Raw genomic sequence first — 15652 nt, 5'->3', positions numbered from 1 at the left:
CTTTGAAGGCCATTTATAGGTGGGTGCAGGGGCCATTTTTTTTGTTTGATTTTTAATAGAGGTAGAGAAACGCTGCTAAAAGCTAACGCGGCTAAACACACATTGACGCCAATGCAAAAAGCTACTAAAAGTATGTTTTTACAGCCACTTTTTCCTGGCATTGGTAGTGGCTTTGCAGCTCATTTTTTCTAGTGCCCTGTGTGTATGCGGACTAAAACATTTTCTAAGGTTTTCTTCTGTTCATTTAGATGTTAAGAGTTCCAGATTATTTATACAGACGGTTTTCTTTCTTCCTAGATTAGTTATGGAGCCAGAGACACTTTACTGAGTGATAGAAAGATGTATCCAAACTTTTTCCGGACAATTCCGGATGATGAGATGCAATATGTGGCCATAGCAAAGTTACTGGAAAGGATGAAGTGGAACTGGGTGGGGATCATTACATCTGATGATGAATACGGAGAGAGGGAGATCCGACAACTCAGCAAACATTTATCTAATCATGGAATTTGTATTGAATTCAAGGTTCTGGTGTCTAAAGAGAATTATAATAAAATTCCTCCAGAGCTGCAAACCTCAACTACGGAAGTTCTTATTATTTGTGGCTCAGTTAGTCTGACTTATTACAAGTTTTTGTATAATAATGTCCCTTATTACACGGAGAAAACATTTATTCTACCAGATTCTTGGTCAATGAGTGGAGTGTTTTTTATTCTCAGTAACTGCAGCTTGGTGTTTTTGTACCCCCATTTATTCATAACAGGATTGCAGGAATATTTTAATAGTTTTAATCCATCCAACCACTTAAATGACCCCCTGATGGAGGATATTCTCATAACTCAATATAGATGCTTTTCAAAAAACCAAATGAAAAATTCCCTTATTCCGCTCACAACTAGATTACCTCTGAGGGACTGTAGTTTGAAGACAATTTCATATGGTTTATATTTTCCTGATGAGAAAACATCCTATAGAGTGTTTATTGCAGTCTACATTTTGGCTCAAGCATTACATGACATAGATATCTCTTTTAAAATAAATTACAAAAAAAATGAAATAAATCCACACACACTAAAGCATAAGGTGAGAGGGTTCAAAAAAAATTGTACTCGTATCTTTGTAAACTCTGTCAATTTAATACTGGAACACAATGTGCCCAGACACGTCTTTCGACTCAAAAATGACACCCAGTTTAGGTTTGTGTTTAGTTTAGAGGGGTTTAACCCTTTCACTGTTGGAGCTATTTTTTATTTTTGAACCCATGTTTAACCGCTTGCCGACCGCCCACAGTATATTTACTGCGGCAGTCAGCCCCTCCTGGGCAAAGCGACGTAGTATTACGTCGCTCGCCCAGGAGCCTGCAGGGGGCGAGCGCGTGCCGCCGGAGGCGCGCTCCCACCCCCTCTCGTTCACGGGCATCCCCGCGCGAAATCGTTCATGGGCATCCCCGCGCGAGTAACCAGCGGCTTCCATGTCCGCCGGCCACTCGCGATCTCCCGCTGGAGAGGGAGAAAGGCAGGCGGCTGATTCATTCTCCCTGATGTAAGAACAGAGATCATACGATCTTGCTATGTAGGATCGTATATCTCTGTGGTTACATCACAAGCCACGCTCCTTTACAGTTAGAAACACGCCCCTAGGGACACACTTAACCCCTTGATCACTAATAAAGTTAACCCCTTCCCTGCCAGTGTCATTTTTACAGTAACAGTGCATATGTATAGCACTGATTACTGTAGTAATGTCACTGGTAACCCCAAAAGTGTAAAAAATGTTATTCATGGGTCCGATCTGTCTGCCACAATGTCGCAGTCCTGCAAAAAAAATTGCAGATCGCCGCTATTACTAGTTAAAAAAAAAACAATAAAAATGATTCTTTCCCTTAGTTAGTAAACGCAATAACTTTTGCGCAAACCAATCAAAATACGCTTATTGCAATTTTTTTTACTAAACATATGTAGCAGAAAACAAATTGGCCTAAAATGTTAAATTAGATTTTTACATTTTTTTGGGGGGGGAATTTCATAGAAAAAATTTGAAAAATATTGTTATTTTTTCAAAATTGACGCTCGTTTTTTTGTTTATAACGCAAAAAGTTAAAATCGCACAGGTGATCAAATACCACCAAAAGAAAGCTTTGTTTGTGGGGGAAAAAAAGGACATAAATTTCATTTGGGTACAGCGTCACACGACCGTGCAATTGTCCGTTAAATTCACGCAGTGCCGAATCACAAAATAGGCCCTGGTCTTTGAGTAGGAAAATCCTCCGGGGCTTAAGTGGTTAAACAATCATTTTAGGCCTGAAGATTATGTAAGATTCCTAAACAGTATAGATCCATTCCCATTAGCCACACCTGCATGTATATATGAGAAAAAAGAGATTACGGGCTGAAATAGTTCAAGCTCCACCTATATGAATCGGACTTTATAGGCTCAATATGGGAGACCACACAGGTAAATCCTATAAAATATATGTTTATTCATAAAGTATTCAAATACGAGAAGCGTCTATTAAATAATGAGACTGATTAACCTCCCTGGAGGTTTGATTATGTCAGAATTTTTGTGCTAAAAAGCGGTACATTATTTTGCATGGAAATCTGTTGTTTTATATTTTAGGCCTGTAATTCTTAGGAATAACGCACTTAAATCTGTCCAAACAAGAGTCTAGTAGACATCCCGGGTATGATAAAGTTTGAAACACAAAATCATAAATTATAATATATTAATAATACATTTCATCAAATTCTTTTTGAAGTGGAGATATTTCATTATGAAGGAGAATCTTCACTCTGACATGACCATGCCAAAGAATGGAGTGGCAAGTAATGTATTGGTTGTCCAATACCACTTCTGCAGGGGTTTCCCCACCACTCCCTGAAGAATTATTAGGCCCAGAAATGTCCAAATGTCATCTTTGGTCAGTGGTTCCCACTTTCTGCATCTTGCAAACTTCCAATGTGTAGCCAATTGTTGCTCCTTGTACCGGTTTGTCTCGGTAACTATTTTTTCAATAACCTCATTGGTCAGAAATAATTGTAGGTATGCCAAGGGGTTGTCATGGTCAATGTCAACTTTCATACCAGGTGCTCCAGTAAATGGGAATCTTGGGGGCGCTGCCTGATCCGTACCGCAGTCAATAGATCACCAAGTTCGCACATCGCTGAGCTTAGTTGCTGTCGTCACTTGATAACGAATTTTCCCAGGAATCGATATCGCTCAGTTCTTCAAATAATTCTGATTCACCGTCATGGTTTTCCAGTTCGCCCAAAAGCGCTTTTGAGCTAAAAGAACGCTTTTTGGACGCCATGGATGTTCTTAGTTTTCCAGGCACAAAGGGCCTGATTCATAGTACGGCGAATTGGTGTTTCGGCGGGATTTTGCGAACCGGCGATTATTTAAGTCTGAAATTGGCATTCAAAGAACGGCGGGCGGAAAATAGCGCCTAGTGTGAGATTTATTAAGATGCAATATGGTCAAAGCGCGACTTAAAACCACGCCAGCTAAAAGCTCGACTAAAGTTTAGCCAAATTTTCCCCTGTACCCCCAAAAATCCCAAATCACTGTGGAAGGTGTGGAAGTCAATTTGGAGAAGACTTGCGTTTAAAAAATCTCAAAAACTGACTTAGAAAGAGAGATATCTGCGAAAGTGTGGAAAGGTTAAACAGCTCCTCCAGCCCCGAGCTGCGAACGTGCGAATGTGCGCATGCGCAACGCCAAATAGGCTCAAAAAATTTCGCCAGCGCGATTTTGGGTCAATTTTTTTTTGAATACCGCTTGGAAATCCGCTGTCTCGCCCATAGAAAATGGCAAAAACCGGCGGAAATGGAAAAACATGCACACTTCCAACAAGGGATCCCTTAGTAAACACCATCACATTCCATACACCTTTCCTGCTAACTCCGAAATCAGAACAGTCAAATCTACAGTGTTTATATCGAACCTCCACATTATCTGAAAAAAACCACAAAATATTACATTGGGGAATGGGTCGTCAGATAGAACAAAAATAGATGTAAAACATATTTCAAAGAAAGATTGTTAGCATTTCACACATATCAAGGAAATGTCACAATTTAGACAATATTTTATGTGTTTCAAAAGAATGTTTTTAGAAATATATTGCAAATACTACCTTTTCTTCCATATGGGTATGGCCAAGTGTTACCATTTTACTACACATTTAACTGAAGATATATATATATATATCCCTTATACTTGGCTAATTAGCAAAGTATGCCCAACAAACAAATAGAGCTTTAGCTCACAATATTGCTACATATTGACTGGCATCTTTTGTATTTTGTTCATGTCTTTAGATTAAAAGTTTGCTGATACACATGCCTTTTTCAAACATGAACAAAATTAATGATGTCAACATTTGGAGAATTGGAGATATCCAAGTGTTGCCCATACAGAGGGCTCCTTCCGGATTCGAACTTACAAACCTACAGCAGGAAGGCAGACTCCCTAATCATTGTGCTATTTCTCAGTGAGCGTTGGGTGTTTTCCTCATGCCGTCAAAATGCTCACATGGGAACAGGGGCCATTGAACTGAATAGGATTGGATTTTTTGCCTGTTTTGGGAGTTGATCCTTGAGCTGTACAAATCCCCCTCAAACGCCCCCAAACGGGCTACGTTCACATGTAGGTGTTTGTGGTCTGTTTTTGGGGCTTTTTTAGGTGATTTCATATAACAATGCCTGCCCAAAAAATGCATGTCAAAACGCCTGTGAAAACGCCAGCCAAAACACACATAAGAACGCCTGATATAATTGCCACGCCAAATTTAGGGATGTTCATGAGTGATGAGTCAGATTGTTGGCTTACATATCTGTTCAATCGTCACAATCTCACTTCCCAAATCCCAAAAGGTGTGTTTCAATTGTTTCCCTAAATATATATTTCTCTCTCTCTCGCTCTCTCATGTAATTGTATATATATGTATGTATTCCTGTATCTAAACATTCTAAATAATGACTAGCAAACTTGAAGAGAGAATTTTATCAATTCACATATACTATACACACCTACATACATGGATTTGGGCAGTTTAGGTCTCTCTCCTCCTCCTCATTTCTATTTCCCTTGTTTTGGCAACTGAGCATGCTCCAAAACACACAGGACACACACAGTTAATTTTTTGACTGGGCGTTACCATTCTGGGTGTGTGTTTGCTTTGATTATATATAGCTCACTCAGACATCAGGAAAGATTTGACCTACGAAGAGGTCCAATATATTTGTGTTTTACATGCTTTATGGTTAACATTTGTGGGCCTTTGTTATTTATGGAGGTGAGATTTGGCTGTGTTGTGTGTTGACTCTCTGTAAGTATTTATTGCTGTTAACATAATTCTGTCAATCTGCACATGCATCTGTTGATTATGGGCTCTTTGTCGATGTATATGGTCTAAATGTTGTACAAAGGTTGTTTTTGTTTGAAAAATACAAATCTGTGGCTTCAATGGGATACTGTGGAGACTGTGCCAAAAATATGTCATGTGAAATGTTTGAGCTGTGTATTTGTGTAATAAACAGCATGTTTCCAATCTTTTTTTCAAATGTCTTCATGTGTCTAAATAAAGTTTTCTGGTGTCCACAAATGTATGTATTTGTATTTCTTTTTGTAAGTTAAATATGCTTAATGGTTGTGTAAGGTGACTATTGTTTGCGAATTCGCTAATATACAAACCCGCGTTCTCACATTTATACATGAAACCGGAAACGAAACTTTTGGTGCGTGCACACGTTTCCGGAAATTGTCCAGGCCCTCTCGCAATCATGGCTCCTGCGCTCTACACGTCCGAAATTGTGGCATTTGTGTGTAAGGTAAGGAGGGGGTGTGAATGTGCGGGGTGCGGGATGGGGGATGGTGGCTGGGGGGCTGGGTGGGTCGCTTATCTAGCGGGTGTGCAAGAAACTTTTGGTCTGCTGATCTGCGCATGCACTTTCTGCCTATTAGACGTGATCTAGAAGCTTCCTGTTATAGAAACTTCCTAGATGTGAACCTGTTCCCTACATATATATATATATATATATATATATATATATATATACACACACACACAAAATATATATTATAGAAAATATATATATTAGAGACAATATATATACTATGTATATATTATATACAATATATATACATTATATACAATATATATACATTATAGAATATGTTATATACCATATATTAGTGTATATAATAGGGAACAGGTTCACATCTCTGAACTTTCTATATAGATATAGATAGGCATACCCTGCTTTAAGTACACTCACTTTATATACAATCGTGAGTAAGGACACAGCTTGTTCAGCTTGCCATGACACTGCTCACAAACCATAAGTGACAGGGATAACAAACTTAGGGAGCAACGAGAGGGTACCCAGGTACCCAGGACTACACCATATCCATTTTGTGGCTGGGCAGCTTGCCTAGGTAATCTATCATGTCATAGTCCTGGATCCCCTTAACATGCTCCCACATGGTTTCGGAGTAAGGCTATGTCAATGTGGCCAAAATTTACAATGGAGCTGGTGTATTTTCATGCATTGAGAAAAGAAAAAAGGGATTGCTTCACTTTAAGTACATTTTCAGTTTACATACATGCCCTGGTCCCATTGTGTACTTAAAGTGGGCTATGCCTGTATATAGATAGATTTGATTAGTTTCAACGTTTACACAAAATGAAACACAATTATCTGTGACAGATTGCTCTGACGCTTTGGAATCTGTCTCGATAAAGACAAATGTATTGACCCTTTTCATATATGCAAGATTAGAAACATTATATTCCCTAAATGCATAATGCCAAAAATTATTGCCTTACATACATCCATACACACTGCAAGCTCTGCACCGTTTGTCTTGTCTGACACTCTTACCATCATAAGCTGGATCTGCACACAGCAGCTAATTGGTTCACCTGAGATGGAATCAGTGATCACAAAAATCTGGAATGGTCATGTCTTCAAAGGATTGCCTTGAACAAATCACCTCTAAAAGAAACACATGAGTGTATAATCACTTGTCTTAATGGATCACATTCCCAACACACCCATCTCACACTGCCATATGATAATGAATGGGGGTGTCCATTGCAAGTTAAATACACCCCCAGATCACATTGCTTTGTTAATTTACAGATCTAACTGGAATTTGATGGCACTGCTGTGAACCACTATGCCATCAAATTCTGCTGGGGACCTTTAAAAAGGATTATGTGTGCAGTGGCGTACCAATGGGGGGGGCGGGGGTGCGGCCCGCCCCGGGTGCCACTCACTGGGGGGTGTCAGCCGATGTCCTGCCCCGTGTGTTCAGAGTCAGACAGATCCCGCAGTGTGAGGGCAGCTGCAGTGGCTGGCAGCTCCTTCAGTCCGTGCTGCTAGTGGGGGGCGGAGCCGCAGCGGGAATAAGGGGGCGGAGCCTCGGCGGGAATAAGGGGGCGGAGCCTCGGCGGGAAGAAGGGGCGGAGCCTCGGCGGGAAGAAGGTGAGTGCCCATTGCAAAAGTGTGTGCTGGATAGGAGGGGGATGGGGCTGCTGCATATAGAGGAATTAATCTTTCTCTATTCTTCCTGCAGCTTCCTGCTGAATAACTGATTCTCCTCCTCTCCCTCCTGCAGGAAGAATAGGGAAAGATCAATTCATCTATATGCAGCTGCCCCATCCCCCTCCTATACAACTTCTTTTGCTGGCCCCCCAAAGTTCTTAACCTCCTCCAGTGCTCCTAATCCCTCCCTCAGTGCTTTTAGCCCCCCCCCAGTGCACTACCCCCCCCCCTGTTCTTTAGCCCCCTCCAATGCTCTTCAACTCCCCACAGTGCTTTCTCCCTCCCCCCAAGTGCTCCCTGTCCCCCCCCCCCCCCAGTGCTCTCCAACCCCCTGGTTTTCTCTGCTCGCCCCCCCCAAGTACTCCCTGTCCCCCCCAGTGCTCTCCACCCCCCTGATTTTCCTTGCCCACCCCCCTAAGTGCTCCCTGCCCCCCCCAGTGCTCTCCACCCCCATGGTTTTCCCTGCTCGCCCCCCAAGTGCTCCCTGTCCCCCCAAGTGCTCCCTGTCCCCCCCAGTGCAATCCACCCCCTGCACCTTCCAACCCCCCTACAATGCTTTCCAAACCCTCTCTTAATTCTCTTCAGCCCCCCCCCCCCACCGTGCCCTTCAGCACCTCCAGTGCTCTCTGCTTCGTCTGTGCTCTCTGGCCCCCCTAGTGCTCTTCTATCATGTCCTCAGTCTTTGACCATCTACTGTATCATGTCTGTAGTCTCTGACCATCTCCTGTATCGTGTCCTCAGTCTCTGACCATCTCCTGTATCATGTCCTCAGTCTCTGACCATCTCCTGTATCATGTCTGCAGTCTCTGAGCATCTCCTGTATCATGTCTGCAGTCTCTGACCATCTTCTGTATCATGTCCTCAGTCTCTGACCATCTCCTGTATCATGTCTGCAGTCTCTGTGCATCTCCTGTATCATGTCTGTAGTCTCTGACCATCTACTGTATCATGTCCTCAGTCTCTGACCATCTCCTGTATCACGTCCGCAGTCTCTGACCATCTCTTGTATCATGTCTCGCAGTCTCTGACCATCTCCTGTATCATGTCTGTAGTCTCTGACCATCTACTGTATCATGTCCTCAGTCTCTGATCATCTACTGTATCATGTCCTCAGTCTCTGACCATCTCCTGTATCATGTCTGCAGTCTCTGACCATCTACTGTATCATGTCTTCAGTCTCTGATCATCTACTGTATCATGTCCTCAGTCTCTGACCATCTCCTGTATCATGTCCGCAGTCTCTGACCATCTCCTGTATCATGTCCGCAGTCTCTGACCATCTCCTGTATCATGTCTGCAGTCTCTGGCCATCTTCTGTATCACGTCTGCAGTCTCGGACCATCTCCTGTATCATGTCTGTAGTCTCTGACCATCTACTGTATTATGTCTGTAGTCTCTGACCATCTCCTGTATCATGTCTGTAGTCTCTGAATATCTCCTTTAGCAAGTCTCCAATCTCTTACTCAAACTTAAACACATTGCTAATAATATTAGCTATCTATCTATGCTGAAGGTTGGACTGTGCAGGGGAGGCAGAGAGTGCAAAAGGGGGAACTGTGATTAGAGAGACGGAGGGCAGACTGCAAGGGGCACTGTGATGGGGGACTGTGAAATTTGTGCAAAAAATATTCTTGAAAACATTACATTTTTTTGTGAGTGTTTTTACATTTTAAAGTCGGGGGGGGGGGGGGTGCCAGATATAGGATCCGCCCCGGGTGCCAAATGCTCTAGGTACGCCACTGTATGTGTGATTGTGTGGATAATTATGCCACCTCTAAATTCGCATCTCCCACATACCATGTGCAACTCTTGCAGGAATTGCGAATCAAGGATAATTCAGCACAGCATAATGAACAGACACATTGAGGAGTGTAGGAGCACACCGTCAGATTCCCCGATCACACTATGGGGTTTTAACTCCTCCATAATTTTGCCACTTTGGAAACCAAGTGCTTACTTTATGTATACTTTTTAGACGGAACTCCAATTTCTAATAGGGTGATATCATTGCATGAGATTTCCCCTCACTTCCTGTCTTAGTGTCACCAAGACAGGAAGTGAGGGGAATATCACTGTGGGGAAATAGCTTGCAATTGTTGCCTTATAATGTCCATAGTATATATAAAAGGAAAGAATTGCTGGCTATATCCCCACGGGAGATTCCCTCACTTCCTGTCCTGGTGACACCAAGACAGGAAGTGAGGGGAAATCTCCTGCAATGATATAACACTGTTACATGTTCTAGTTATGTAGCAAACTTAAGAATATACAAAGCAAACATCTTTTTTTTTCCATTTTGGCAAAATCATGGATTAATTACAAAACTATCTTTGTTTGTCCCGTGGCTTGCAGGAAAAACATTTTGCCTTGATTCCACCATCAACACAGACAGGGGAAACCCTCCTGCGGAGCCATTGTGTTCACCCGGTGCTGCCCCTGCCAGGAAAACACAGTGATTATTGCTAGTGGCTACAAGAGATGCTAGCGATAAGTGTGTGTAAAATCTGACAGACTGGTTGTACGTTGTCCTCCAGGTGATCGAGCAATCCACTTGGGTACCTTCAGCCTGGCCATACATAGTTTAAATCTGCATCTCAAATGAAGCAATCCCATTTACATATAACACTCCATAAAGGAGAATTGAGGGGCTTATCAGGTCTGCGTCAAAAATTAACAGCCACACCCAATCAGACAGCTCATGTTAAAAGGGACCTGAAAAGCAATCTGCATGGCTTGCTTTTCCAAGCATTGGCTAGTTTAGTGAGCCTGGACTAATAACAGTCACTGTAATGCTACCCATACTGCTGTCCTTTTAACATGGTGACAAAAGTTGATACCTATGCTACATGTGTGTAAAGTTACTTGCACCCTGCTAAATGGACAGCAATAAGGTTGTAAATACAGTGACTGCCTGTCCCCCCCTGATGGTGGCCCTGGGTGTGTCATGAAAGGCCAATTGAGAAAATGGCTATATCATGTAGAGGAAATCACCAGTGTGGGGCAACCTATGTCATGGAGGTAGATTTGGACATCGATGTATATGTATCACCAGAAATGGAATTCTTTGTTCTACAATATCTCAAAGACGACCTAGCATGTTATTTGAAGACTGTACTATTTTGGACATACTTGGAATCAAACATACACTGCTCTTTCCACAGCTCCTCCTCCTCTGGGGGTATGATAAGGTGAACATGCATCTTCACCAAAAGCACAAGATGATGTGTCGTGTCCGGATGAGGCTGCAGCGGAGATTTCAGTTCCAGGCTGAGATGGTGGATCTGCAGCTGGCCTGGAGTGATGCCAAAAGGCGCTCACCCAGGCTCCTGCTAAAGGCTGTGGAGCAAATCTCCGGTAAGTAAAAATATACATTACATGTGACCAGATAGGTTACAATTTTTTGGGTAGGTGGACATGTGTTTAGCTATGCAACAACACTAATACCAACACCCCCCCCCCCTCCCTCTCGCTCCTACCTTTCCTACCTCCATCAAGTGTCTCTTCACAACCTTTAATACTACTATGTACATTCGTATTTTTTATGTTTCTTTTTTTTCTTCTGCTTCTAGCCAAAGCGGACGGCCGGCACCCTCTTGTGCTTTTGGTGAAGAAGGGGAGGAGGAGGACGGCCACACTCCAATATGCCTTACGAGGCAGCGAGCCATTTGAGCAGCTGAAAATTGTGGATCGTAAGTAGAAAATAAAAATGGTAGAAATTTCAAATCTCTAATCACATTTTACAGAGCCCCCTTTACATCGGAGTCTCCAGACTTACTACACTGTAAGAGGGAAGTGTGAAGACTCTGATGTAAGGAGAGTTCTGGGAACCATTATTTGAGGGGGGAAGCTGTGGACTCTGGTGTAAAAGGGAACTCTGTGGTCCCCAAAACTCCCCCATAAATCTGAGCTTACAGAGACCCTCTTACACTTCCCTTCCTCAGTCCACCACAGTCAAGGGCACAACAAGTCCCACTGCAGAAGGCTACCTGCTTGGACTTGTAATGCTCTCTGTAGGGGAATGAGGAAATACTGCCTGCTATGCTAAGACTTGTAGTGCCCTCTGTTAGGGACTAAGGATTCCTCAGTCCTCAACATTCTAGGGCACTATAAGTCTCAGCATAGTGGGCTGTCATACCTCAGTCCCTCACAGCTCGGGTCAAAAACAACACAGTTAAACATCTAAAGGACAACTCCAAACAAAACTACCAATAATGGACAGAGTCCATATGCTCTATAATGTCAAATACCCGCTACCACTCACCTTCCACCTCCGGTGCTGTCATTGTGTAGGGCAAAGGGCTCCATCTACACCATGTTTGGCTTTCATGTCAGATAGGCAGGACTTGCTCAGCTCCACTCTCTTCCTTGGCAATTGACTCTGGCGTCATTGTGGATCTTTCCTCCTCTAGAAAACACCCAGGGGCCCTCTCCTTGTCCCCCAGCCACCCAGGGCCTTCTTCTCCTCCTCCTCCACCAACCATTTTCAGACTCTTCCAACTTCCCTGGGGCTACTCAACCCCTTTGCATAGTGGACACAACAAATCTATGACCAGCCTGCAAAATATCAAGTCTTGGCCTGGTTACCTGTATGTTCCGGGTCCAGGGCGGAGCTCTCCTCCCAGAGCAACAACTGATGATAGCAGAGTGAGTTGACCGGCCAGTCACTTCCTACTGGTGCAGGTACACACCTACCGATTCCTCCACATCTTAGGATAACATGATCAGACGGCCAATCCCCAGTCAGAGAAGGAGGAGTAAGTGTCAGCGGACAACAGACACCTGGCAGACGCAGTGAAGGGACTGCAGCACACTGCTGCAACTTTTTGATCCGAGGATTGAAAGCAATTTTTTACTTGGGAGATTTCCCTGACTGCGCCCTTCGAAATGTTGGTGCTCCGCCACTGGCCGCAAGGCCCCTGTAGGTGCGAGGCCTTAGGCGCCCGCTTAATTTGCATGGTGCCCTCCTGTTTTAAAACATGGTCAATGCATCTCATTGGTGTAAGTGCACTTCTATGTTCTGAATTGTAGGGGCATTGAGTATGGTGCTAGCATGATGAGAGGTTACTGCCTATTTGTGTCCATAAATAATATATAATGTTTTTCTTTTATTTTAGAAACCAGTGATGAGGATGTGGAGGCTCAGCCTTCTCAGGCCCACTGTAAGTAATGTGGATGTGCTGGTGTGTTGTGTATTAGGTCGAACTTGGAGGAATGATTGTTTGTTTTGTTTTCTTTTGTGGTTGATGTAACTTCAGCAAGAGAGGAGCCTCAGGCAGGGCCAAGTCGCCTGGATCCGGGCCAGGAAGACATTGTTGCCCAAGAAGAGGCCAATTGGTCTGACTCGGATGAGGACCTGGGCTCTCCTCAAATGGGAAGTAAGTATTCTACATGTGTTTGTGTGTTCAATGTGTCCTGGGAAATCTAAGGGCTGTAATATCTATATTTTGCCATTGGGGTTATGTAGCAGCTGACATTGAGGATGTTAGTTGTGGAGGACTGGGGAAGAGGGGCCGCTGCTTACCCAGTCCAAAGTAACTACTACCTTCAATGTTTCCCAACTACTTTCTGTGTGCCTTTATCAAATAGCTTTGGTTCAAGGATTGTATTTGTGTCTTTGTGTTTCTAGGAGATACAACGCCATCCCCCCATGAAGGGACACCATCCCCCCATGTAGGGTCTCCCCCATCCTCCCCCACTCCAGGCTCCCCTGAACTAGTCTGTAAGTACCTAAAATTAGATTCTCACATGAATTGTGTGTGCTAGGATGATGTGTATCTAGGATAATCTAAGTTGGAGTCTAAGCAAGTGTAGTTTTGCTATATGTGACAGGAAGGTTGGTCATGAAACACTCTTGCTTAACCTTCATGTTTGAAAGGTGGTTTTGGGGAGCTTTACAGGACATGTTATCTTTTGTAAGTTATCTCAAGCCACCCTATTCTAAATTGGTGTTAGTTTCTCTACATTGGAAATGGTGTGCTTTGTACTTGTAAATTTTTTGTGGACATTGTAATTTAATCATCTCCTGATTTAGTCAACACTGAAAATGTGTGTTTGTCAATCTTTCATAAATACTCTTCCTCGGTAATGTACCACATTCCAGTTCACAATTTGTGTTCTTTTTGTGCAGTTTCTCCAGAGCCAGCCACGCCATCCACTTCGGGGGCCCAAAAAAAACCTGATGATGGTAAGTTGTGTGCTTTTCCAGTAATGTGTCTACTTAGTAAGTGGAGAAATGCTAACTGTGTATGTCCCCGCTCAGGCTTCAAGTTGTTCTAAAGGCAGCAGGTTCTTTATGTGAATGCATTCTATGCATTAGTATTCCAAGTGATAGGTGTGCATATTCCCCCTAAGACTTACTGGGACCATTTTTTACGGTCCAAATTTTTGCACTAATACTTGTCTGGAACAGACTCCCCCTCCTCCTTAACTGAGGTGACAGCATGCCAATGTTGCCTCCTGATGCTGTCACTCCTAATCATTGAGACCATCGGAAGGGAGGGGGGCAAGGCTGGCTCACAGCCTAGTGCCTGAACAGGCACAGGGTGCTTGGCTTCATCTCATGTGCCTCCATAGCAAGCTGCCTGCTGTGGGGTCAACCAACAGGAGGGAGGTGCCTAGAGGTGTGTACAGGGGCCATGTAAAAAGGAGGATTGTTATTTCTCTTGTCCCCAAAAACCTAGAGAGTGTAAGTCTAACCTGATTAGTTTTCCGCAGCCCTCCCAAAATGATATGTTTCCAACACTTAGAACAGGCAGGGCTGAGGCACAAAAAACATCCGAAAAACACAATCAGCACAAAAGCAGGGAGTACGTATCCTTAACGCTACAAGCTTCACCCAGTAGAATGACGCTTGCACTGTACAAATCTGCATCACCACCATATCAAAGTCTAAATCTAACTGTCAGGGAAATGTGGAGGGGTAATGAGTGGGTGTTAGAGCGTTTTCATGACTGCGTAACCTACAGTTAGCGTGATTCGATTTTTAGATACATTTTTTATTTTCTCTTAACACAGCTGGGATGGCGGAAAAACATAAAGGGGAGCAGACATATCTCCTCCGGCCAGAACTGGCCCTCCGAATTCCAAAGGGTAAGTCTCTACTATGTGTCAGGTTCAATCTATAGACAGTAAGAGGGAGAGAGAACGCTACACAAACTCCAATGGTGATAGAGATAAATGTGTGCACATGTATCGTGTTGACCAATTGAACCCAAAACACCTTACATTCTTCTAAATGATTGCTTGTGTTGACATGAAGAAAAGCCTTTTACTTAGCTTTGGTGGAACTGCTACTAACATTCCAAGCCATCTTGTGTAACCTTTTGAACAATTTGCTGTGAAAGTTTGAGTTTAAGGTTTACACCAGCAATTTAGCATATTTGCTTCAGAGTGTTGATAAAAGCCAAACAATAGACTCCTAAGCATATTTGTTGAGGCACATTAATTACAATTGTTGTTTGGATCATTTTGGCTAAAACTAATTGTTATGTCTTTTTCTACCCAGGGCACACCCACCTCACCTATGAGGACCTTTTGGAGTATGTGACATGGTGTATTGACCGAATTTTAGTTTTAGAAAAAATTTCTGGGGTGGATCCAAACCCTCAGGAGCCATTTGTGAGGAATGTCACCCCGTTAAAAAGATCATAGTTTTTTTTAATTGGTTTTGTTATTGTACCCAGCAATGTGACATTTCTCCCTTAAAAAAAATATTATAATTAAAAAAAAAAAAATTAAAAACACTTTTTTTTGGGACCAAAAAAAAAATAAAAATAAAAAAAGCCTTGTTGTTTTTGGCAACCAAAAAAAATATAAAAATTAAAAAAACCCTTTTTTTGGGACCAAAAAAAAATAAAAATAAAAAAAGCCTTGTTGTTTTTGGCAACCAAAAAAAATATAAAAATTAAAAAAACCCTTTTTTTGGGACTAAAAAAAAAATAAAAATAAAAAAAGCCTTGTTGTTTTTGGCAACCAAAAAAAATATAAAAATTAAAAAAACCCTTTTTTTGGGACCAAAAAAAAAATAAAAATAAAAAAAGCCTTGTTGTTTTTGGCAACCAAAAAAAATATAAAAATTAAAAAAACCCTTTTTTTGGGACCAA

The 15652-nt window shown here is 42.6% G+C and overlaps 1 protein-coding gene across 1 annotated transcript in view; it reads left to right on the top strand.

Annotated features, from left to right (window-relative positions):
• Positions 1–339: 339 nt before the first annotated feature.
• Positions 340–15652, top strand: part of LOC309567957 (extracellular calcium-sensing receptor-like) — a gene marked incomplete at both ends in the record, with an annotated part of 56030 nt that continues 40717 nt past the window's right edge. Inside the window, one exon of the mRNA XM_082273510.1 lies at positions 340–1083. Within this exon, the coding sequence (XP_082129636.1) occupies positions 340–1083 (744 nt within the window). The remainder of the gene's footprint in view (positions 1084–15652) is intronic.

The sequence above is a fragment of the Pelophylax lessonae genome (genome assembly GCF_965119305.1).
Source record: "Pelophylax lessonae genome assembly, chromosome: 1".
NCBI lineage: Eukaryota > Metazoa > Chordata > Amphibia > Anura > Ranidae > Pelophylax > Pelophylax lessonae.
The sequence above is the reverse complement of the archived record's forward strand: the minus strand, read 5'-3'. Positions and strand labels throughout refer to the sequence as shown.